Raw genomic sequence first — 23,940 nt, forward strand, 5'->3', positions numbered from 1 at the left:
GCTAGAGATGCCCAGTAGGTGGTGCTAAACACCACTCCGACGGTGCACCCCCTAATAAGATGTTCTGCACACGCCTATGTGTTTCAGCACAGGTGATGGCAATCATAGACTGAGAAGGAAGTCCAGGAGCAGAGCATTCTGTCCCTCCTGGAGAGGGTCATGTTTGGAGGTATGGTCACAGGGTGGCTTCCAGATACTGTAAGCTGACAACAGGAACAGATTTAGGGATCAGACGGCCCTAGTCACAATAGTATTGGGCACCTGCTTCCCCACCTGCCCCCAAGATACTTCGTTTTTTTTTTCCTTTTGCAGGCTAAGAACCTTCTCTTCCAGGCTCCTGGACATCACATGCACCCACTCCTGAGACCCCCCTATCCGATGGATCATGGGGCTGCAGTCTGTGTCCTCCAAATAACAGCGGATGAATTGGGTCACTGGAAAGCTGGGATGCAGGAATGCAGCAAGAGTCTGGAGGTAGGTATGTTCAGGGGAAATGCTATGAAAGGTTACTTAAAAAAAAAAAAACAGGGTAGTGATTGAAACAATGGAGAGAATGATTGGATTGTTGTATATATGAATTGTCTTGTGTTCTACAGATTCTCTTTTAGACCCATCTCCACCGTTTGTGTTGAAAGGTTACTATGAAGATCCAGGTTCGTGCCTTGTACAGCGTTTTACTGGTTTTCACCCTGATGCTGCTTATCAGAACAATGTTTTTGTATACTGAGAAGACGAGAAGGAAATCATTACATCACTCATCGAATTTCTGGCTAAAGTTCATCAATTTCACCACTACCAAAAATGCTGCACCCCTCACCCTGCATCCTATGAGGGAGTCCGTGACCCTTAATGATGGAGTTCACACTTATCATTTGAACCTCTCCCGATTCCTGGTGGAGTTTCCTTATCTACAGAGTTATCGCTGCTCAGTCATTCATGACCCAAAGAGAGAGACCCAGGCAACAAGGAACCTTGTCATTCTGGCAATCAAATCCCACCCGCAGGCCGGAGTCAGGAGACAAGCCCTCAGAAAAACTTGGGCTCGCAAATGGGAAATAGATGGTTACAGCGTGAGGCCAATATTTCTGTTGGGCCGGATAGATGTGCTTGGGCACATGGAAATGGTGACCACAGAGAGCCGGGAATTTGGTGACATTCTGCAGTGGGATTCTGCTGAGGGGCATCACAACCTATCTCTGAAGGAACGTTGTTTCCTTGAATGGCTGCACCACAACATCCCGGAGGTGTCTTTCGTATACAAAGGTCAGTATGTAAATATATTGGTCCACCATGTCATATTTAAGACTCAATAATAATAATAATAATAATAATTCTTCTTCCTCTTCTTCCGCTTCTTTTTTTCTTTTTCTTCTTTTACTTTTTCCTTTTCGTTTTATTTTTCTTTCTCTTCTTTTTCTTTCTTCTTTTTTTTCTTTTTCTTTTTTTTCTTTTTCGTTTTCTTCTTTTTCTTCTTTTTCCTTTTCTTCTTCTCTTTTATTTATAATGCACCACAGTGGTTTCATAGTATCGTTTAAAAGGATAAAACAACTGACAACATAACTACAGACTAATACAGACAGTAAATAAATTCATATACATACATAATTACAGTACAGTGTGCAAAGAGGCATTATCAACAGAGAGGGAGTAGAGGGGCCCTTAGCTGGTGTACAGTATGTTTACATATTCTCCCCATCTTATGGGGAGTAATAGTCTGGTTAAAAATTAACATAACAGTAACATAATGCAAAGTTAAGACTAATACAGACAGTAAATAAATTCAAATACATACATAATTACAGTACAGTGTGCAATGAGGCATTATCAACAGAGAGGGAGTAGAGGGGCCCTTAGCTGGGGATAAGACAATATAGTAAGTTAATTTTTAGAAATATTGAGTTTCAGAAAGTGTCCCCCCATCCACAATGAGATGGATGAGATGGAAATTACATGGAAGCGTGCAGAGAGAGAATTATCCAGGGAAGAGACGTAAACTTGGGTTTTGTCAGAATAGCGGTGGTAGCAAAGTCCAACGTAACTGTTAAGCTTGCAGACAGAAAATTAGTAGTGTAATAAGAGAAGTGGGCTAAGGATAGAACCATTGGGGAACTGACAGTAAGATAAAGTGGAGTAGAGGAGGAGTTGGTTGTAGAGGATTAGAGGAGGTGGGGGTAGACAGAAATGTAACAGATAGACAAATAAGAGATGTACCAGCAGAGCCGGCCTTAGGCATAGGCAAACTAGGCAAATGCCTAGGGCATTTGGTATGCTTAGGGGCACCAGCAGCTTCTGCTGATTAAAATGATATGCAGCATGCCTATATTCTGTGTGACTGCGTCTGTATCTGCATATGAAATGCTACGTTGCAGTGTACTCCTGGAAATCACTGTAATGTAGCATTTCATATGCAGATACAGCCGCAGTCGCACACAGAATATAGGTATACTGCATATCATTTTAATCAGCAGAAGCTACTTGTGCGTCCTAGCCACATAGTAATGCAAATAAGATGCATTTTCATAAGCAAAAGGCGACCAATGTTAGCAGAGCTGCCAACTGACTCATGCCAGTCATCTCCTGCAGAACTAGCGGCGGTGCTAGGGGGCACCAGCCAAAATCTTGCCTAGGGCATCATATTGGTTAGGGCCGGCTCTGTGTACCAGGAGGAAACTGAGTCATGAAGCTCAATGAAGTTTAGGGTTTGGAGGCTTGTAGGAGGAAGGGAAGGTGCCAGAGGAGAGATACAAGTTTACCAGGTGGCTGATGTGGGAGCAAGCTAAAGTGGGGAGGGATAAAAAGATCTTGGATTTAGTGGGGTCATGGGGTAGTTGGAGAGTAGAGGAATAAAAAGACTTTAGCCCTGGAGATAAGGTGATCGAGACCACTGTTGGTAGCCCAGATAGGAGGGTAAGGTGGAGCCTGAAATGATGAGATGTTGTGATGGATGGATTCTATTTTGGAGGTGAAGTGGGTGGAAAAAGAAATCCCATTGAGAGAGGATGGTAGGGGGAAGGGAGAAGAGAGAGCTGAAATAGCAAACAGGTGCTGAACAGTTTAGGCATGGGAGGAGATGAGGGATTTGAAGAAGGATTGTTTAGCAAATGAAAGAGCAGATCTATAGAATGAGAATTATTGTGAGGTTAAAGAAGAAGAGTATTTTGAGATAATGGATCAAAGGCGAGTGCCAGGGTCGGAGAGGAGACTGTAGAAGATTTATGGTAACAGTTTGGGTAGCAGAGTCAATTGCAATAGTGTGGACATGGTAATAGAAGGATATAGTTTGTTCAGGAAAAATGACAGCAGTAATGGGAGAGAAAAGGAAGTTTAGAGAGTCAGAGAAACTGGTGGTGTCAAGGGCATTAGATTCAGCCTATTAAGAGTAGCCTTGGGGTGGGAAGGTGGAGTGAGGGGAAAGGTAATGTTGAAGGATAGTAGTTGGTGGTTTAAAAGAGGGAGGGGGAGTAGAAGCAGTACAGAGAAAAGAAAAAATCAGGACAGGGGAGTGACCATTGTTGTGAGGGGGAGGAGGTCCATTTGTAAATGCAAAATGAGAAGGAGTGGGAGAGATGATTGATGGTAGCTGGGTTGGAGAGATATTAGATCAGGATGCTAATGTCCTCCAAGATGTAGTAGCAGAGGTCAAATGAAAGAAAGGGGAGAAGCCAGAGGATCCATTTGTGGGTGGCAGGACCTAAGGGACGATAAGTAGTAATAATAATGATAATAATAATAATGATAATAATAATAACGCAAAGGTGATGAGGATGGAAGAGCGGGTTAAGTATATCATAAAGAAAGAACATTAGAGTGATGCGGAAGGTGCAATTAAGGAGTAGGAGAGACCCAATGCTGCCACCATGATGGTTGTCATGTCTGGGTGTGTGGGAGAAGGATAGGCCTCCATAGGATAGAGCAGCTGAAGAGGTAGTGTCAGTAGGAGATAGCCAGGTTTCCAAGATAGCAAGGAGGTTGAGGGAGTTATAGATGAAAATGTCCTGGGTGATCTGGCATTGCAGAGGTTTCATGAGTAGGGGAGACATGGAAAAGATGAGCTGTGGATGAGGTTAAAAGGTTTGCAGGAGCGTTGGGGAAGAAAAGGTTTGGGGTGATGGCAGTATATTTACTTAAGGGTGATTTTTTGTTTTTCTGTGATATCCCATCGATTTTGCAAATCAGAGATTTACTAAAATCAAAACCAACTGGAAGCTGCATGAAAAATACAAAATTAGACAACATTAAACCATAGAAGAAGAAGAAGAAATAAACAGACCTGTCTGTGAGTGACGGGTTTGCCCAAAGGACTGCACAGTTCAGCATGATTTTCCAATAGCCAACACCAGGCTGAACCAGCATAGCAGGGGACATACATTATGGGGTACTCCTGCCATACCATAAAAAACAGTTATGGGGTACCCCTGCCATACCATAAAAAATAGTCACAAACTAGTCATCCAAGCCTGGAATTCCCTAGAAAGTTGGAAACCCCCTAAAAAAAGTGTCCCTCATCCTGAGGAACCCCCATTCCTGGTATGAAAGCCCAAGGATATTCCAGCACCCCAGGTGGAGGTGGGTGCTGACTGCTGAGATAATAGTGTACAAATAGAGAACAATATTCTTCTTTACAGTAGGACTACAGGTCCCAGCAAGCCTGCCTTGGCATGTTAGTACTTGTGGAAGAACAAGTACCAGCATGCCCAGACATTAAGGACCACTGACAGCTGTGGTCGCACGGTAAAGACAAATTTACAATAATGACAGTATGTGCAGTCCGAAGGGTGAAATCCTTTATTAAAAAATCAAAAATAAATTTCATCCTCACCAACCATGGATTGGGTACTCTTCTACTTGGTCTTCAAAAGACACTATCAGATTGCAGACCTCTGCAAATTCGCAGAGGTGTGATCAGGTCTGAATTAGGCCCTATGTCGCTAGCGATGCACGCTAACGCGGGTGGTTAGCAACGTCCTCTGTCATTTGTACATGCAACTCAATTTCGACAATGGCGCTAACGACTAGGACCATAGCGTGCAGTGTGTGCGCTACCAACGGCAAACAACATGTTAAATTAGACTGAAAGCCAACAATTTGGTAGTGTCGGACGAATCAGACCAGGACGCAGGTTGAAGCCATATGCTGTGTGCACACGCGCAGCACCAGCGCACACGGCAGCATTTTCGGGGCGCGGCCCAGACAACACAGGTGCGTCTGAACCATTTTCGGGGGGCGTGGTGGCTGTGTGACATCACATGCAGCTGCTGCGGCCAAAAACATGTGTGTTGCCGCCTGCCTTTTCGAAGCTAGGCTGCATAGGCAGGGAGCTACTCACCAGGTGCGAAAGCACTGACACCATATAGTGAAACATTCCTGTACTGACATATTCCTCCTGTATTTCCAGGTGATGATGATGAGTACGTCAATCCTCATGCATTGGTCCGATACATAAAAGAACATACCATCAGCCCACAGGTGCTATATGGATACCTGAGGCCTCATTCACCTGTAATGCGCTTCTCCAAGTATCAGGTTTCTGAGTCGCTCTTCCCATCCGACACCTATCCCACCTTCCTGTCGGGTGGAGGCTTCATCTTCCCCGGGCTCTCAGCAAAGCTGCTCTATGAGATGTCTCAGAAGATCCCCGTTTTTCCATTGGACGATGTATATTTTGGTTTCTTGGCTCTGGCAGCCAATCTGACCTACAAACATGATGCTCGCTTTCACGTGTATGGACTAAAGTTTGATGCCTGCCAGTACCGTCAAGCTTTGGTTGTTCATGGGCTGGAACAAGAACAATTAGTAAAATGCTGGAAGGAGGTCCAGCATGCAAAGTGCTAGAGGTAAATATTGGAGGTGCAACAAACGCTTTCCCTTCATGTGTATTATTGTCATCTAGAGGCATCCTGGACCATTAATATGTATTATTGTCATCTAGAGGCATCCTGGACATTTCATATGTATTATTAATGCCACCTAGAGGTCTCCTGGACCAGTCATGTGTATTATTGCCACCTAGAGGCATCCTGGACCATTAATGTATATTATTGCCACCTAGAGGTATCCTGGACCATTAATGTGTATTATTGCCACCTAGAGGCATCCTGGACCATTCATGTATATTATTGCCACCTAGAGGTATCCTGGACCATTCATGTGTATTATGGCCACCTAGAGGTATCCTGGACCATTCATGTGTATTATGGCCACCTAGAGGCATCATGGACCATTTATGTATATCATTGCCACCTAGAGGCATCCTGGACCATTCATGTGTATTGTTGCTACCTAGATGCATTCTGGACCATTCATGTGTATTATTGGCACCTAGACGCATTCTGGACCACACGTGTATTATTGGCACTTAAAGGCATCCTGGACATTTCATATATATTATTCTCATCTAGAGGCATCCTGGACCATTAACGTGTATTATTGCCACCTAGAGGCATCCTGGACCATTAACGTGTATTATTGCCACCTAGAGGCATCCTGGACCTTTCATGTGTATTATTGCCACCTAGAGGAATCCTGGACCATTAATGTATATTATTGCCACCTAGAGGCATCCTGGACCATTCACGTGTATTATTGCCACCTAGAGGCATCCTGGACCTTTCATGTGTATTATTGCCACCTAGAGGCATCCTGGACCTTTCATGTGTATTATTGCCACCTATAGACATCCTGGATCATTAATGTGTATTATTGCCACCTCAAGGTATCCTAGACCATTAATGTGTATTATTGCCACCTAGAGGTATCCTGGACCATTAATGTGTATTATTGCCACCTAGAGGCACCCTGGACCACACATGTGTATTATTGCCACCTAGAGGTATCCTGGACTATTAATGTGTATTATTGCCATCTAGAGGTATCCTGGACCATTAATGTGTATTTTTGCCACCTAGAGGCACCCTGGACCATTAATGTGTATTATTGCCACCTAGAGGTTTCCTGGACCATTAATGTGTATTATTGCCACCTAGAGGCACCCTGCACCACACATGTGTATTATTGCCACCTAGAGGTATCCTGGACTATTAATGTGTATTATTGCCATCTAGAGGTATCCTGGACCATTAATGTGTATTTTTGCCACCTAGAGGCACCCTGGACCATTAATGTGTATTATTGCCACCTAGAGGTATCCTGGACCATTAATGTGTATTATTGCCACCTAGAGGCACCCTGCACCACACATGTGTATTATTGCCACCTAGAGGTATCCTGGACTATTAATGTGTATTATTGCCATCTAGAGGTATCCTGGACCATTAATGTGTATTTTTGCCACCTAGAGGCATCCTGGACCACAGATGTGTATTATTGCCACCTAGAGACATCCTGGACCATTAATGTGTATTATTGCCCTCTCTATCGCTGGCCAGCTCTGAGGAGAACATTTTTTATTTAATTGGATGTGTTTTATGTTTACATTACGTATGCCATTACATTTGGTTTATTTGCTTATGTGTGTTTTTTGTTTTCATTCTGTCATTTTCTTGATCTACTGTATATATACTGCGCACCTTGTAGGAAGTAGCACTGCCATGCCGACTGTACCCCTGGAGCCGCTGTTACCTGTCCACATCGAGGCTGTAATACGGGGGCCATGCGTGTATAATGTCACGACTGTTTCTATATGTTCATGAACAGGGGCGGGACTAGAGGCAGTATATAATAAGTCAAGTAATAACTACAAATTATAAGTACAGGTCAAGTATCCCATACCCAGAATGCTCGGGAGCAGGAGCATTCTCAATACGGGATTTTTCCGGTTAACAGAATATCTGGGGTTTCGGTGGCGGGTCCCGGGAGTAGTGACGGTGAGGGAATGGCTGCAAAGCCACTCCCCCACCTGTCTGTGATTGGCCGCAGACTCCAGTGACGGCATGATGCTGGCCACGTCTTGACGTCGCTACAGGGCTGAACTATTCCAGTTTTCTGGATATTTCGGTTAACGGGTACCTGGATACCAAATTGTTTTATAGTGAGGACATTTTTATTTGTCAGGGTCTGGGTTGTGTCATTTCATCTGGGTCTGTGGGCATTGCTGTGTCTGCCTGAATGTTGAGGTGTGTGTTTGTGTTGGTGTTCATGTCTGTGTTGTTTTGTATCACTGTGTTAGGGTTTGTACGGGTGTCTGTGTGTTGGGTTGTATGTGTGTCAGGGTGTGTGCTACATTCCAATATACTGACCACTGGAGAAGCAAAGCATTATGGGTCAATTCTAGACAAAGAGGCTTTAGGAGTCTATTTACTAAGCTTTGGGTGGAGATAAAGTGGACGGAGATAGAGTACCAGCCAATCAGCTTCCAACTGCCATGTCACATGTTCATTTGAAAAATGACAGTTAGGAGCTGATTGGCTGGTACTTTATCTCTGTCCAAGGCTTAGTAAGTAGACCCCATAATCTCTTGTACTAGTCAGTGACTGGTACATCTTTATATGGGTTAATATCCGGCAGTAACACCCAGCTTATGGTATATAAGACAATGTAGACAAGAGAGCTTTAGCTTCTAACAGGACCTAAACTACAAAATGGTGCCTGTGGTATATCTTGGCCTGATCCGAGCGTGTGATGAGAATTACGGGGCTCCTTCGATATGAGAAGAATGACATGTTGTGTAAAGAGGAGGAATCACCGCTGCTGTCTGATAACTGAGACAAGAGTTGAGTATTACTGTTGTTAGTTGTTTGTTGAACTTATAATAAAGTGCACGTTGATTTATAATCACTCAATTGGTTATCTGAAGTTCTATTACAATTCGATCATTGTTGCTCTGGTCTTATATGGATTGCTGGGGGCATTGGGCACTTTTGGGCCCCATCGCTACACAGTGAAAGCCCCACCTGCAAGGAGCATGGAGGGGGGAGCTTCTCTTGGTTGAGTCCTAGCTCTACCCCTCGTTGGGAAGGCGAGCAGAATGAGCCGCAGTAATAAAAATAAGGAGCCCCCATGCCAGCTCCCTGTCCCCTAACTGAGGAAGCCACACGCCCTAGGCAGAAAGGCAAGTGGCAAGGGCCCTGACGTACGAGCGCCAGTGTGAGGGGTAAAGAAGTCCATATCGCCCCGCCCCCTTTCCTAGATCTGCTGCTGCCCGTGCAGGGAGTAGCACTGCTTATTGTATTTTTATATTTTTGGGGGTACAGGGACATGGCTACAGCCCACCATCAAACAGTCTCTTTTCAATATTCCAACATGTTTCTATTATGTCACATATGACTTGCTACACAGAATATGAGATAGAGATAAGTAGGATTGGTGCGTAAGGTTTCTGTCGCTGAATGTAGAATTTCTTGTCCTGCAAAATTGATGTGTGTGTGGGGATTAGATGCTGCAGCTAACAAAGGTGCAGCCGCTCATCCTCTGGAGGAGGAATCCAGGAAAATAAAACGTTTATCCCTAGGAGATTGGTGGTCACTGAGCTGGGGTTGATCAGCGTCTTTTCCTATCCATCACTGAGGGCCCAGACAGTGCAAGATGAATCCGTAGGAACGTAAGGCCGGCATTATCCTACCACATTACAAGAGCGCTGTAACATTCCTCCAGAACATTGCATGTGTGTGTTTTGGGGTATGTGTGTGTCAGGGTGTATGAGTGTTGGGTTCAGGGGCGCATCAATAGACTCTGGGCACTAGGGTCACTAGGAGACCGTAGCGCTGTCCCGGAGTCTAGTGCGCATGCGCAGGTCTCTTGGAAAATGGCTGCCGCACCATTCCATGCACAAAGCGATGGAAATATGGCCGCACCACCATTTTCCCGGTGGTTTCTGCAGCGCTGCAGCTGCCGATGCGGGACTCCGGAGTATTGAAAAAAGTGCGTGCAGGGTGTGCAGTGTGGGCCCACCTACATCCAGGGGCCCATGTGAACCACACAGCCTGCACTCATTATAGATATGCCCGTCACATGTGAGCCCAAAGCCCGGCCGCGCAGCAAGTGACTCCACAGGACTGTGACCTCTCCGCCCAGGGCCGGATTAAGCCTTTGGGGGGCCCGGGGCTCTTAAAACTTTGGGCCCTCTTATCAGCAATACCCGATTGGCTGTGCCTGCTGTGTGCCCCCACACCTCCATGAGGCAGCCGCTAGCTGAAAGTGAGGCTTTCCAGTTCTCCCAGTATTTGGTTCAAAGAGCTTTGGATACCAGGGTGCAAAAGGGCAGTAAGGGCAGATGTACTAAGCCTTTAAAAAGTGATAAAGTGGAGAATGATAAACTACTCCTAATTGTCATTTTTCAAACCCAGCTTGTAACATGGCAGCTAAGAGCTGATTGGCTGGTACTTTATGTCTGTCCACTTTATCACTTTTCAAGGCTTAGTACATCTGGCCCTAACTCTTTTTGGGCAGTGAGGGTGGGAATGATCCGATGGAGCTGATAATATTACATAACAGTTTTATAGTAAATAGGGTATGTCAACATAGGCTAAAGCCGGGTACACACTAGATGATACGCTCCATGAGCGATATCGTCGGTGTTTGCCCTTGAACTCCTGGGCAATCGATCTAGTGCATACACACTGAGCGATATCGCTAATGATAGCATTCAGTGACGTCCTTTGTCAGATTGACCTGCATGAATGGGTGACAGAACACCTCGTTAACGACCCATGGGAGCGCGCATTGTTAACGATATAGTGCATACACACTGGGCGATATTACAAATGATATCGCTCAGAAGGATCAAAATGAGCGATATCGTTGAAAATATCGCCTAGTGTGTATGAACTTAAGATCAGTATAGGGTTTTGAAATAACATTTCAGGAGGTGGATATGGAGAAACCACAAATAGAGATTCAAGATAAAAATAAATTAGGCACAGAGATGGTAATAGCATGAGAGTTATTTGCTACTTCATGGTGGGGTGTTGGGTGAGTGGGTGCAGAGAATGTGTACATAGCTCTCTATGGCTTCTACCTCTGGTGCACAATATACTAAATAAAAAAATAAAGAGAGATAAAAAAGGGCAGACTAGATGGGCCAAGTGGTTATCGGTTGTCAATTTCTATGTTTCTATGTTACTCTGGGATGGAAGTATTATGTGGCACATATTGTGCTGCTATAGCGCTTCTTTCTTTGCTTCTTTATAAAGTGAAGCAGAAGCAGTACTGACGAGATGTATTACCATTTTGTCTGCCAGAATGGGGGAGTGGAAACTCCCCACTTCAGTGATCCCTGCCAAAGCCCACAGTGCATCGGCCTAGTGCTGATGCACTGTGTATCTCCTCCTCACTAGCTCTACTAGGCGTGTGTGAGATCCTGCAAGCCAAGCAAGATCTTCCATGCAGTCCGGAGTTGGCAGCCACTATAGCTGTCCCTGGCTGTGGTGTATAGTCAAAACGACACCTGCAGCTGTCGTAATCGATAGCTGCAGGTGTTTGAACGGTCAGTCCAACTCGCCGTTCATATACTGGCGGCAGTGGTGGGGACATCGCTGTGCTATCTTGTATTTAGCAGCGCATATAATGTCAGTTCTCTTATAAAACACCACCATAGTAATACATGGGGGAGGATTGGTAACTGTCGCACTTAGGGGGTCATTCAGAGTTGTTCGCTAGCTGCATTCGTTCGCTGTGCAGCGATGAGGCAAAAAAAGGCACTTCTGCGCATGTGGCGCAATGCGCACGCGGAAAGTAATATTACATCGAAAGATGTAGTTTCACACAGGGTCTAGTGAAGCTTTTCAGTCTCACTGCTGGTCGCAGAGTGATTGACAGGAAAGGGGCGTTTCTGGGTGTCAACTGACCTTTTTCAGTGAGTGATCGAGAAAACGCAGGCGTGCCAGGAAAAACGCAGGCGTAGCTGGGCGAACGCAGGGTGTGTTTGTGAACAGGAACTGAACAGTCTGAAGTGATCGCAGGTCTGAAGCTACTCTGAAACTGCTCAAAATTATTTTGCTGCCGCTCTGCGATCCTTTCGTTCGCACTTCTGCTAAGCTAAAATACACTCCCAGAGGGCGGCGGCATAGCGTTTGCACGGCTGCTAAAAACTGCTAGCGAGCGATCAACTCGGAAAGACCACCTTAAAGTGTACAGTTACTGCTTTCTCCCCTGTTGCCTTAAAATACATCTAACCCCTCTGTGTAAAGGAGTGTGATTCCTCCTGTTTCATCATCAAATACTCTTGCCAACTCCTCCGTGGACTCTCTGCCCCAGGGCTCCACCCCCACTTCTTCAAGCCTCTTTCAATGGTCGAAAACCTAGTTGATCAGTGCTGCAGACATGTGACGCCCTATAAATACAGCTTAATAATAATAATAATAATAATAGTGCAGCTCTTGCTGGGGCTAATTGTGGGACATGCTGCTGGCTGTGACTGAGGAATCTACCTTTATCTGTGTTAGCTCTTTAAGACCAAGAAGGATCCTCCTTCCAGTCTCTCTACCTCCCCTCCTGTGCAGTGGCTGTATATTTCTGTCATCCAAGCAGTAGCCCTCTTACCTCCCACCTTCCCATACTCTCCCTCACCCAATATGCCCATCTCCTTCTCCCTTTGCTCTGCAGTGTGCACTATACTGAGCTTTGTGTGCTGTCAGACAGGCTTTTACTGCTGTGTACCTTATCTCCTATACCACTGATCAGGCCGGCATCTACAGCTTCTCCCTGCTCGGATGTTTACTCAGTCATTATGTGCCTGTGCGGAGCAGACTGGATGGGGACTGCGGAGGGTAGATGCTAGAATCAAGTGGGCTAAGGGACCTTTTCCGTAAGGGGGAGGAGTTACGGCGCAAGGGGGAGGAGCTAGGCCAGCGGGATAGTTCCTCTACTATCCACGCCACCAACTATTACCTTTAGTAATTAGGTGGTGAGCGAAGCGGAGCGGAGCGAGCCACCGTGCCCGAAGCGTGGCGAGCGTACTTTTCGGGTACCCTGTTCACCCGTAGCTCCTCCCCCTGGTGACGTTGCTCCTCCCCTCAAAACGTCACAAGGTCCCTTCAGCCCCTCCGATATAGAACCAACCGACTGCGGAGGGTGGGAGAGGAAATGCACACGCTCTGTTGTTTCTTCCCCTTCCTCTATCACGTGGAGCTGTGACAGACGCAGTAGAGGACAGCGCTGCTGAATGCTCATTGGTCAGAGCGCGTCCTGCCTCTGTGCCTGCTCCCAGAGTCCCGCAGCAGCAGCTTTTCTCTCAACTGCATGCGTGTGGGAGAGCACTGCACAGCTGACTCGTGAGACATTCCTGACTTTGTTGTAACCCCTCCTGGCGGCCATTTAAGAAAATGAAAACAGCTCCGGCTGGGGGGCCCCATTAGAGATGAGGGCCCGGGGGTACTTGCCCCCTATGCCCCTGCCTTAATCCGGCTCTGTCTCCGCCCCTTGTCATTATTACAGGAACGTCACTCTGTGAGGTGAAATCTCGGTTCCGCTCTGTACAGTAACCTAGGAGCACTGATGTCCCCGCTCCGTATTTCTGTAGGATCCCCCTCACCAAAGTCATCCCATGCGTCTGCGCAACTGCCCCACCGCCCACAGGGCCAATGTGCTCCAGAAGCCACAGAGAAATACACAGACCCTTGCACAAATTTAGGAGGTTTCCAGACGAGGGCTAACACATTGGTGACCAGTGATACCCCCTCCTCTCTGTGTATGACAGGTGTAAGAGCTGAGACATAAGCTTCCTCCAGCGCAGGGTCGGACTGGCCCACAGGGGTACCAGGGAAACCACCGGTAGGCCCCACTGCCTGAGAGTCCAATCCTTCCTCTAGGGATCAGGTTCCAGACTGTGCACTTGTATTATACATGGTAGATGTGTTGTATTACACTGCACTAGACCATTGTGTATTTCATGCCTCTGTGGAGGCTGGCCACACCCCCTTTGTAGGCTGGCCACACCCCTAAGTATGGGCCCCTATCACTGCATCCCCCCGGTGGGCCCTTCATGCCCTTGTCCGACGCTGCTCCAGCCCATCCTGGCCCAAACTCAGAGAGCTGTGTGCACTTACCTCTTGTCCTATACACTCCATATGCAACATACACACGTGTATCATAGAGGTATAGAGAGAAACCGCAGTGTTACTGTAACAGGAATAGAGGAACTGCGGGTTTGTACGTTGGGTCATATCTAACTGTGTTACTCTTGTATCCTTATTCCGATGCTTCCTCTCTCCACAGAGACCTTCTGTTTCCTTCCTTACTCACTGACACTATTTATTATTATTATTTAATTTTATTTGTAAGGCGCCACATGTGGTTGGCAGCGCCGTACATACAGCACACATTAGAACAATACAGGGCACCAGTGCTTAAAGTGGTCCTAGAGAGGTGGTGGAACTCACCCCTCCTCCCCCCGGCGCCCATGCAATAAAAGTATTGTGCGCGGCAAAGGGGCATGGTCTCAAATCGAAAGGGGCGTGGTCACACAATAGTAATAATGCCCACAGTAGTAGCACCCCTAATACACATAATGCCCACAGTAGTAGCACCCCTAATACACATAATGCCCACAGTAGTAGTGCTCCTTATGCAATGTCACTGTACTGGTAGCGCCCCTTATATAGACCCCACAGTAGTGGTGCCCCTTATACAATGCCCCCAGTAGTAGTGCCCCTTATGTCCCCAGGAGTGATGCCCCTTTTGAAGTGCCCCCTTTACAATGCCCTCATTAGTAGTGCCCCCATTAGTAATGTAAGGTACTTAAAAGAGAGCGCTTAAATTCCAATCACATTTATTAGATATATTAAAAAGTAAATATAGATAAAAATAATCACATTTATATACATAAATTATGCATGTATGGCACTTTAAAAAAGCTGAAAGACACCTCGATTGATACTGATAAACTGTATGGCTCCAAATTATTCTTAAAGTTCATAAATGTATAGGCAGTCCATAGCCATATATTATGTATCTTAATAGGCTAGTTTGGCCAGAATTACTTGATATCCAGTTATTTTTATATCCTAGGAATTCTTTGTGTATAAGGATATATACGGGTGTGGTTCATCAAATCGACAGTGTCTAGATCGACAATGTTTAGGTCGACCACTATAGGTCGACATGGATGGAAGGTCGACAGGGTTTCTAGGTCAACATGTGCTAGGTCGACAGGTCCAAAGGTCGACATGAGGATTTTTTTTTTTGGGTGTCGTTTTCTTCGTAGGATGACCGGGATCCCAAATTAGTGCACCGCGTCCCCTCGCATGGCTCGCTTCGCTCGCCATGCTTCGGGCATGGTGCCTTCGCTCAGCTACCGCTTCGCTCGGCACACTTTACCGTTCCAATCGTAGTCCACATGGATCGTTAAGTATGAAAAAAATTAAAAAAAGAAAAAAATGTGAAAAACTCATGTCGACCTTTAGACCTGTCGACCTAGCACATGTCGACCTAGAAACCCTGTCAACCTTCCATCCATGTCGACCTAGTGACTGACGACATATAGTGGTCGACCTAAACATTGTCTACCTAGACACTGTCGATCTTCAGACGGGATCCCGATATATACACTGACTATAGCAAGTTTGCTATAATTGAGAGTCCAGATGTTTAAATGGATACAAAAGCTGCAGTCATTAGATCCAAAATATCCTGATGTGTGCACTCACCAGGACCCGGTATTAACCATTTGCCGCTCTACTGTACTTCACTTTAATACTGCTGGCGTGGTATGGGGTTTATACACATTACAGTGACCGGTAAGGTCAGTGCAATGTTTTCACCTCACCTCACCGCAGGCTGGTACGTGATGCTTCTTATTGAATGGAGCGGCCGACGACTGTGGCTATACACCGCAAGCTGTATCTTTAGCAGGAACAAAGCTGGATATGTGGTCTCAGTCTGCTCGAGCCAGAACAAACCAAATGTGGTAGGACAGCCCCCGGCTGAGATCACCTGTCATACGGCTGTGATGCGCCCGTGTGTAGCTAGATATCTGAAGCAAGTGGAGGCCAACAGTCCAAAACAATCCGTTTACTCTCAGCACCAGTGCCAATTTCCTTAACATGTTTCTCCGTTATAGCATTAGAACGGTTTCATCAGAAGGTATGTCCCTGTGGTCCACATTCTGCTTTTTAAACAGAGTCTCCTCCAATAGTATGATAGGTATAGTATAGGTGATCTCAGCCGGGGGCTGTCCTACCACATTTGGTTTGTTCTGGCTCGAGCAGACTGAGACCACATATCCAGCTTTGTTCCGGCTAAAGATACAGCTTGCGGTGTATAGCCACAGTCGTCGGCCGCTCCACGGGGAGTGTATTTTAGCTGTGCAAGTGTGCGAACGCATGTGTAGCAGAGTTGTACAAAAAGATTTTGTGCAGTCTCTGAGTAGACCAGGACTTACTCAGCCGCTGCGATCACACCAGCCTGTCCAGGACTGGAATTGATGTCAGACACCCGCCCTGCAAACGCTTGAGAACGCCTGCGTTTTTCCAAATACACCCAGAAAACAGTCAGTTGCCACCCACAAACACGAATGGATTCCTTGCAAAAACCCATCGCTGAGCGGCGATCCGCTTTGTACCCGTGCAACGCGCCTGCGCATTGGGGTGCATACACATGCGCAGTTTAGACCTGATCGTCCGCTGTACGAAGACGCAGCCTAGCGATCAGGTGTGAATTAGCCGCTTTGTACAGTAGCTTCCTGACTAACCTCTGTATACAGGTGAAACGCAGAAAATTAGAATATCGTGCAAAAGTTCATTTATTTCAGTAATTCAACTAAAAGGTGAAACATATATTATATAGAGTCATTACATGCAAAGTGAGATATTTCAAGCCTTTATCTGTTATCATTTTGATGATTGTGGTTTACAGCTTAAGAAAATCCCAAATCTCAGAAAATTAGAATATTACATAAACTCATTAAAAAAAGGAGTATAAATACGGAAATGTCGGCCCTCTGAAAAGTATAATCACGGATATGTACTCAGTACTTGGTTTGGGCCCTTTTGCATGAATTACTGCCTCAATGCGGTGTGGCGTGGATTCTATCAGCCGGTGGCACTGCTGAGGTGTTATGGAAGACATGGATGCTACAATAGCGGCCTTCAGTTCTTCTGCATTGTTCCGTCTCATGTCTCATCTCATATGTCCATACACAAGTGACTGTGCTGTGTCCATCCACAAGTGACTGTGCTGTGTCCATCCACAAGTGACTGTGCTGTGTCCGTCCACACGTGGCTGTGCTGTGTCACACAAGTAACTGTGCTGTGTCCATCCACAAGTGACTGTGCTGTGTCCATCCACAAGTGACTGTGCTGTGTCCATACACAAGTGACTGTGCTGTGTCCATCCACAAGTGACTGTGCTGTGTCCATACACAAGTGACTGTGCTGTGTCCATCCACAAGTGACTGTGCTGTGTCCATCCACAAGTGACTGTGCTGTGTCACACAAGTGACTGTGCTGTGTCCATCCACACGTGGCTGTGCTGTGTCACACAAGTAACTGTGCTGTGTCCATACACACGTGACTGTGCTGTGTCCATCCACAAGTGACTGTGCTGTGTCCATCCACACGTGGCTGTGCTGTGTCCATACACAAGTGATTGTGCTGTGTCCATCCACAAGTGACTGTGCTGTGTCACACAAGTGACTGTGCTGTGTCCATCCACAAGTGACTGTGCTGTGTCCATACACAAGTGACTATGCTGTGTCACACAAGTGACTATGCTGTGTCACACAAGTGACTGTGCTGTGTCCATCCACAAGTGACTGTGCTGTGTCCATCCACAAGTGACTGTGCTGTGTCCATCCACAAGTGACTGTGCTGTGTCCATCCACAAGTGACTGTGCTGTGTCCATCCACAAGTGACTGTGCTGTGTCCATACACAAGTGACTGTGCTGTGTCCATACACAAGTGACTGTGCTGTGTCCATCCACAAGTGACTGTGCTGTGTCACACAAGTGACTGTGCTGTGTCCATCCACAAGTGACTGTGCTGTGTCCATACACAAGTGACTGTGCTGTGTCCATCCACAAGTGACTGTGCTGTGTCCATCCACAAGTGACTGCTGTGTCCATACACAAGTGACTGTGCTGTGTCCATACACAAGTGACTGTGCTGTGTCTATACACAAGTGACTCTGCTGTGTCCATCCACAAGTGGCTGTGCTGTGTCCATACACAAGTGACTGTGCTGTGTCCATCCACAAGTGATTGTGCTGTGTCCATCCACAAGTGACTGTGCTGTGTCCATCCACAAGTGACTGCTGTGTCCATACACAAGTGACTGTGCTGTGTCCATCCACAAGTGACTATGCTGTGTCCATACACAAGTGACTGTGCTGTGTCCATCCACAAGTGACTGTGCTGTGTCCATCCACAAGTGACTGTGCTGTGTCCATCCACACGTGGCTGTGCTGTGTCACACAAGTAACTGTGCTGTGTCCATCCACAAGTGACTGTGCTGTGTCCATCCACAAGTGACTGTGCTGTGTCCATACACAAGTGACTGTGCTGTGTCCATACACAAGTGACTGTGCTGTGTCACACAAGTGACTGTGCTGTGTCCATCCACACGTGGCTGTGCTGTGTCACACAAGTAACTGTGCTGTGTCCATACACACGTGACTGTGCTGTGTCCATCCACAAGTGACTGTGCTGTGTCCATCCACACGTGGCTGTGCTGTGTCCATACACAAGTGATTGTGCTGTGTCCATCCACAAGTGACTGTGCTGTGTCACACAAGTGACTGTGCTGTGTCCATCCACAAGTGACTGTGCTGTGTCCATACACAAGTGACTATGCTGTGTCACACAAGTGACTATGCTGTGTCACACAAGTGACTGTGCTGTGTCCATCCACAAGTGACTGTGCTGTGTCCATCCACAAGTGACTGTGCTGTGTCCATCCACAAGTGACTGTGCTGTGTCCATACACAAGTGACTGTGCTGTGTCCATACACAAGTGACTGTGCTGTGTCCATCCACAAGTGACTGTGCTGTGTCACACAAGTGACTGTGCTGTGTCCATCCACAAGTGACTGTGCTGTGTCCATACACAAGTGACTGTGCTGTGTCCATCCACAAGTGACTGTGCTGTGTCCATCCACAAGTGACTGCTGTGTCCATACACAAGTGACTGTGCTGTGTCCATACACAAGTGACTGTGCTGTGTCTATACACAAGTGACTCTGCTGTGTCCATCCACAAGTGGCTGTGCTGTGTCCATACACAAGTGACTGTGCTGTGTCCATCCACAAGTGATTGTGCTGTGTCCATCCACAAGTGACTGTGCTGTGTCCATCCACAAGTGACTGTGCTGTGTCCATACACAAGTGACTGTGCTGTGTCCATACACAAGTGACTGTGCTGTGTCCATCCACAAGTGACTGTGCTGTGTCACACAAGTGACTGTGCTGTGTCCATCCACAGGTGACTGTGCTGTGTCCATACACAAGTGACTGTGCTGTGTCCATCCACAAGTGACTGCTGTGTCCATACACAAGTGACTGTGCTGTGTCCATACACAAGTGACTGTGCTGTGTCTATACACAAGTGACTCTGCTGTGTCCATCCACAAGTGGCTGTGCTGTGTCCATACACAAGTGACTGTGCTGTGTCCATCCACAAGTGATTGTGCTGTGTCCATCCACAAGTGACTGTGCTGTGTCCATCCACAAGTGACTGCTGTGTCCATACACAAGTGACTGTGCTGTGTCCATCCACAAGTGACTATGCTGTGTCCATACACAAGTGACTGTGCTGTGTCCATACACAAGTGACTGTGTTGTGTCCATACACAAGTGACTGTGCTGTGTCCATCCACAAGTGACTGTGCTGTGTCCATCCACAAGTGACTGTGTTGTGTCCATACACAAGTGACTGTGCTGTGTCCATCCACAAGTGACTGTGCTGTGTCCATCCACAATTGACTGTGCTGTGTCCATACACAAGTGACTGTGCTGTGTCCATACACAAGTGACTGTGCTGTGTCCATACACAAGTGACTGTGCTGTGTCACACAAGTGACTGTGCTGTGTCCATATACAAGTGACTGTGCTGTGTCTATACACAAGTGACTGTGCTGTGTCCATCAAGCGGCTGTGCTGTGTCCATACACAAGTGACTGTGCTGTGTCCATACACAAGTGACTGTGCTGTGTCCATATACAAGTGACTGTGATGTGTCCATCAAGCGGCTGTGCTGTGTCTATCCACAAGTGACTATGCTGTGTAACCACAAGTGACTATGCTGTGTCCATCCACAAGTGACTTTGCTGTGTCCATCCACAAGTGACTGTGCTGTGTCCATCCACAAGTGACTATGCTGTGTCCATCCACAAGTGACTTTGTTGTGTCCATCCACAAGTGACTGCTGTGTCCATCCACAAGTGACTTTGCTGTGTCCATCCACAAGTGACTGCTGTGTCCATCCACAAGTGACTTTGCTGTGTCCATCCACAAGTGACTGTGCTGTGTCCATCCACAAGTGACTGTGCTGTGTAACCACAAGTGACTGTGCTGTGTCCATCCACAAGTGACTTTGCTGTGTCCATCCACAAGTGACTTTGCTGTGTCCATCCACAAGTGACTTTGCTGTGTCCATCCACAAGTGACTTTGCTGTGTCCATCCACAAGTGACTTTGCTGTGTCCATCCACAAGTGACTGTGCTGTGTCCATCCACAAGTGACTATGCTGTGTAACCACAAGTGACTGTGCTGTGTCCATCCACAAGTGACTATGCTGTGTCCATACACAAGTGACTATGCTGTGTCCATTCAGCCAGAATAGAGGAGTAAATATGGTAGAAAATAATATAGGAGGTGGTTGAGCAAGAAAGGATAGAGGTATGTGGGGAAAACTGGGGATAATAGGATGCTGGGGGTTATTGTACAGAATAGATCAGGGTTAGATAATTGGGTAGAATAGTATAGATGGGAGTGTAAAAGAGGTGATTGCTTGGAGGTTTAGAGACTAGAGGAAAGTCTTATTGTGCAAGAGTGTCATTGCTCAGAGTGGGTGAAGCCCGAATACAATCATCTAACAGGGAGTGGGAGACCTTAATGAGTGTGGATGAGAGAGACAGGGTCGGCGTAATGCGGTAAGCAGGGTAAGCATTGCAGGAATAGACAGGTGCACTCCCCACTCCGCTGTGCTGATTGTCAGTCAGACGCGTTTTCTCGTGGCCGGTGCACGGATCCCCTGGAGGCAGGCTGGACTTCACACACAAGCGCTGCCTCACTGCAGCTTTACTGCCGGCTTCTAGCGAGATCTCTGCAGCTGGTGCCATCGTGATGCCCCGAGGACAGCGCAGCCGCGTTCCCATCCTCCTATGAGTCAGATCCGACGCGCAAAAACAAAATGCTGGACACCAGCTGCTGATTGCTACACAAGCGGTGCGCCCGGCAATGTTTTATCAGAACAAGTGCCCTCATTCCGAGTTGTTCGCTCGCTAGCTGCTTTTAGCAGCATTGCACACGCTAGGCCGCCGCCCTCTGGGAGTGTATCTTAGCTTAGCAGAATAGCGAACGAAAGATTAGCAGAATTGCTACTAAATAATTCCCTGCAGTTTCTGAGTAGCTCCAGACCTACTCACAGATTGCGATCACCTCAGTCCGTTTAGTTCCTGGCTTGACGTCACAAACACGCCCTGCGTTCGGCCAGCCACTCCCCCGTTTCTCCAGACACTCCTGCGTTTTTGCCTGACACGCCTGCGTTTTTTAGCACACTCCTGGAAAACGCTCAGTTACCTCCCAGAAACGCCCCTTTCCTGTCAATCATTTACCGATCAGCAGTGCGACTGAAAAGCGTTGTACGAACACCAGCAAAACTGCTAAGTTTTTAGTTAAATAACTTAGCGCATGCGCGCTGCGTAGCATGCACATGCGCATTTACCAGCAAATCGCAGCATAGCGAAAATGGGCAACGAGCGAACAACTCGGAATGAGGGCCAAGATCTTCTAATTTTAAGAAAATATATACAGGGTGAGCCATAAGTGTGGAAACACCCATATCACAAAGAAATGAGCAAGGAAGTATCAATCCAGCGTCTACACATATGAGATGGGAGTGGGGGAAAACTTTTTAGGGCATGTCGGCCATCTTGGAGGCAACTCTGTTTTTGTAATTGGGCAGGTAGTCATGTGACACATCAAGCAGATGCAGAATTTCACCAAAAAAGTAACAGTGTTTTTCGTTTTAACGTATCTTTATTCATTCTCGAGTCTCAGGTGTGCAGACGCTGGATTCATATTTCCTGACTCGTTTCCACACTTATGAACCACCCTGTACAATAAAGGAAGGAAATAAGACCCCACCCGGCCTTCCTCCCACAGCTCATTGCAAAACTATTTCTGCTTTTCCTTTTATGTTAGCCGCTATGACCCTGTAATGAGACGGTTTGTGGCAAGGAACGTGAAGAGCTGGAATTAACCCTTCACAGCCACAGCTGCGCTCTGTGCCACTATAATTCCCTAACACACCTATTAACGTGTTTTTGTCACTTTGGTTGGTAAACGTATCATTTGCATTCATTTGGCATGTGTTTGTACGGACCTGGGTTGAATATTGGGCCTAATTCAGACCTGATCGCTCGCTAGGTTTTTTTTGCAGCGCTGCGATCAGATAGTCGCCGCCCATAGGGGAGTGTATTTTTGCTTTGCAAGTGTGCGATCGCATGTGCAGCCGAGCGGTACAAAAAAGTATTGTGCAGTTTCTGAGTAGCCCAGAACTTACTCAGCCGCTGCGATCACTTCAGCCTGTCCGGGCCCCGGAACTGACGTCAGACATCCGCCCTGCAGACGCCTGGACACGCCTGCGTTTTTCCAACCACTCCCAGAAAATGGTCAGTTGCCACCCACAAACGCCCACTTCCTGTCAATCTTCTTGCGATTGGCTGCGCGAATGGATTCTTCGTTAAATCCATCGCCCAGCAACGATCCGCTTTGTACCCGTGCAACGCGCCTGCGCATTGCGGTGCATACACATGCGCAGTTATTGCGCCACAGCTGCCCCTTCTCCCCAGCACCCCAATATTCTACCCTGTCCTGTGAACCCTTCAGAATTTCAACCACATACTGTTATCCAGGACCGTAACTAGGGTGGTGCGGCATGTGCTCCGCACAGGGCGCCACAAGGCAGGGAGCGCTGTTCTGCAGTACCTGTCAATTTTCTGTTTTAATCAACTTCACTTGCAACTTCCTCCTTTTTTTTTTTTTTTATCCCTGAGATCACCTGGCAGTCGCCATCTTCCCCATCCCTAAGCACCTTCAGTCACACTCTCCTTTTTTTAATGTACACATTTCAAAATTCTCATATATATTTCCTTACAGGAGCAAATAGCTACATGAGTAAGTGGTCTGGCTGCAATGTGTAAGGTCATGGGTTTGAATGGTGGCTCGCCTTCTGTCCCGGTTTGAAAAATATGAAGGGGGGGTTCCAATGCTTTTTCTGGCCCAGGGCACCAAAATGTCTACTTACGACTCTGCTATAGTCACAGCACTATGCTACACTGACCCTCACTGTGTGACAGACACCAGATGGTCGGCAGAGATAAAAGTCCGACAGGGTCAAAGGGTGGAGTGTTAAATAGTCAGAATGAATTTAGATCGATGGGTCAAAAGGTCAACATGCAAATGGTCGACCCAGAAAAGGTTGACACTTTTCTTTTGTGTTATTTAAACTAGAGATGTGCGTGTTCGGTTTTACTCAGTTCTTAAGGCCCATACACATTAGACGATGTCGCTCTGTGAGCGACATCGTCTAACGTTTCCCCCTCCCGGGCCGGCCGGTCGGCGGCCGCCTGTACGCACTGAGCGATATGACAGCTCATATCGCTCAGTGACGTCACGCCCCCGCCAGCCCTGCATGAAGGTCGTGGATGACAGTCCATATCCTTCATGCATGCCCTACCGACAGCGACGATCGTTGCCGACCCGCGGGGCCGCGCATCGGTCGTCGCTGGCGGCATACACACTTGACGATAAAATGAGCGACGTCACTCAAGGAGGGGGAAAATGAGCGACGTCGCTCATTTTATCGTTAAGTGTGTATGGACCTTTAATGT

The 23,940-nt window shown here is 47.0% G+C and overlaps 1 protein-coding gene across 1 annotated transcript; it reads left to right on the plus strand.

Annotated features, from left to right (window-relative positions):
- The first annotated feature begins 245 nt into the window (after positions 1–245).
- Positions 246–7,467, plus strand: LOC134935869 (beta-1,3-galactosyltransferase 5-like). Its single transcript, XM_063930703.1, has 3 exons — positions 246–474; positions 597–1,263; positions 5,396–7,467. Exons 2-3 carry the CDS (start codon positions 642–644, stop codon positions 5,830–5,832), a joined length of 1,059 nt encoding a protein of 352 aa, XP_063786773.1. The 5' UTR covers positions 246–474; positions 597–641; the 3' UTR covers positions 5,833–7,467.
- Positions 7,468–23,940: the final 16,473 nt, after the last annotated feature.

This window comes from Pseudophryne corroboree, chromosome 6 (assembly GCF_028390025.1).
Source record: "Pseudophryne corroboree isolate aPseCor3 chromosome 6, aPseCor3.hap2, whole genome shotgun sequence".
NCBI lineage: Eukaryota > Metazoa > Chordata > Amphibia > Anura > Myobatrachidae > Pseudophryne > Pseudophryne corroboree.

Coding starts and splice junctions, on each gene's coding strand:
- LOC134935869 (XM_063930703.1), top strand. CDS start 642: ATGAAGATCCAGGTTCGTGCCTTGTACAGCGTTTTACTGGTTTTCACC. Junction 1,264..5,395: donor GGTGTCTTTCGTATACAAAG/GTCAGTATGTAA, acceptor CTGTATTTCCAG/GTGATGATGATGAGTACGTC.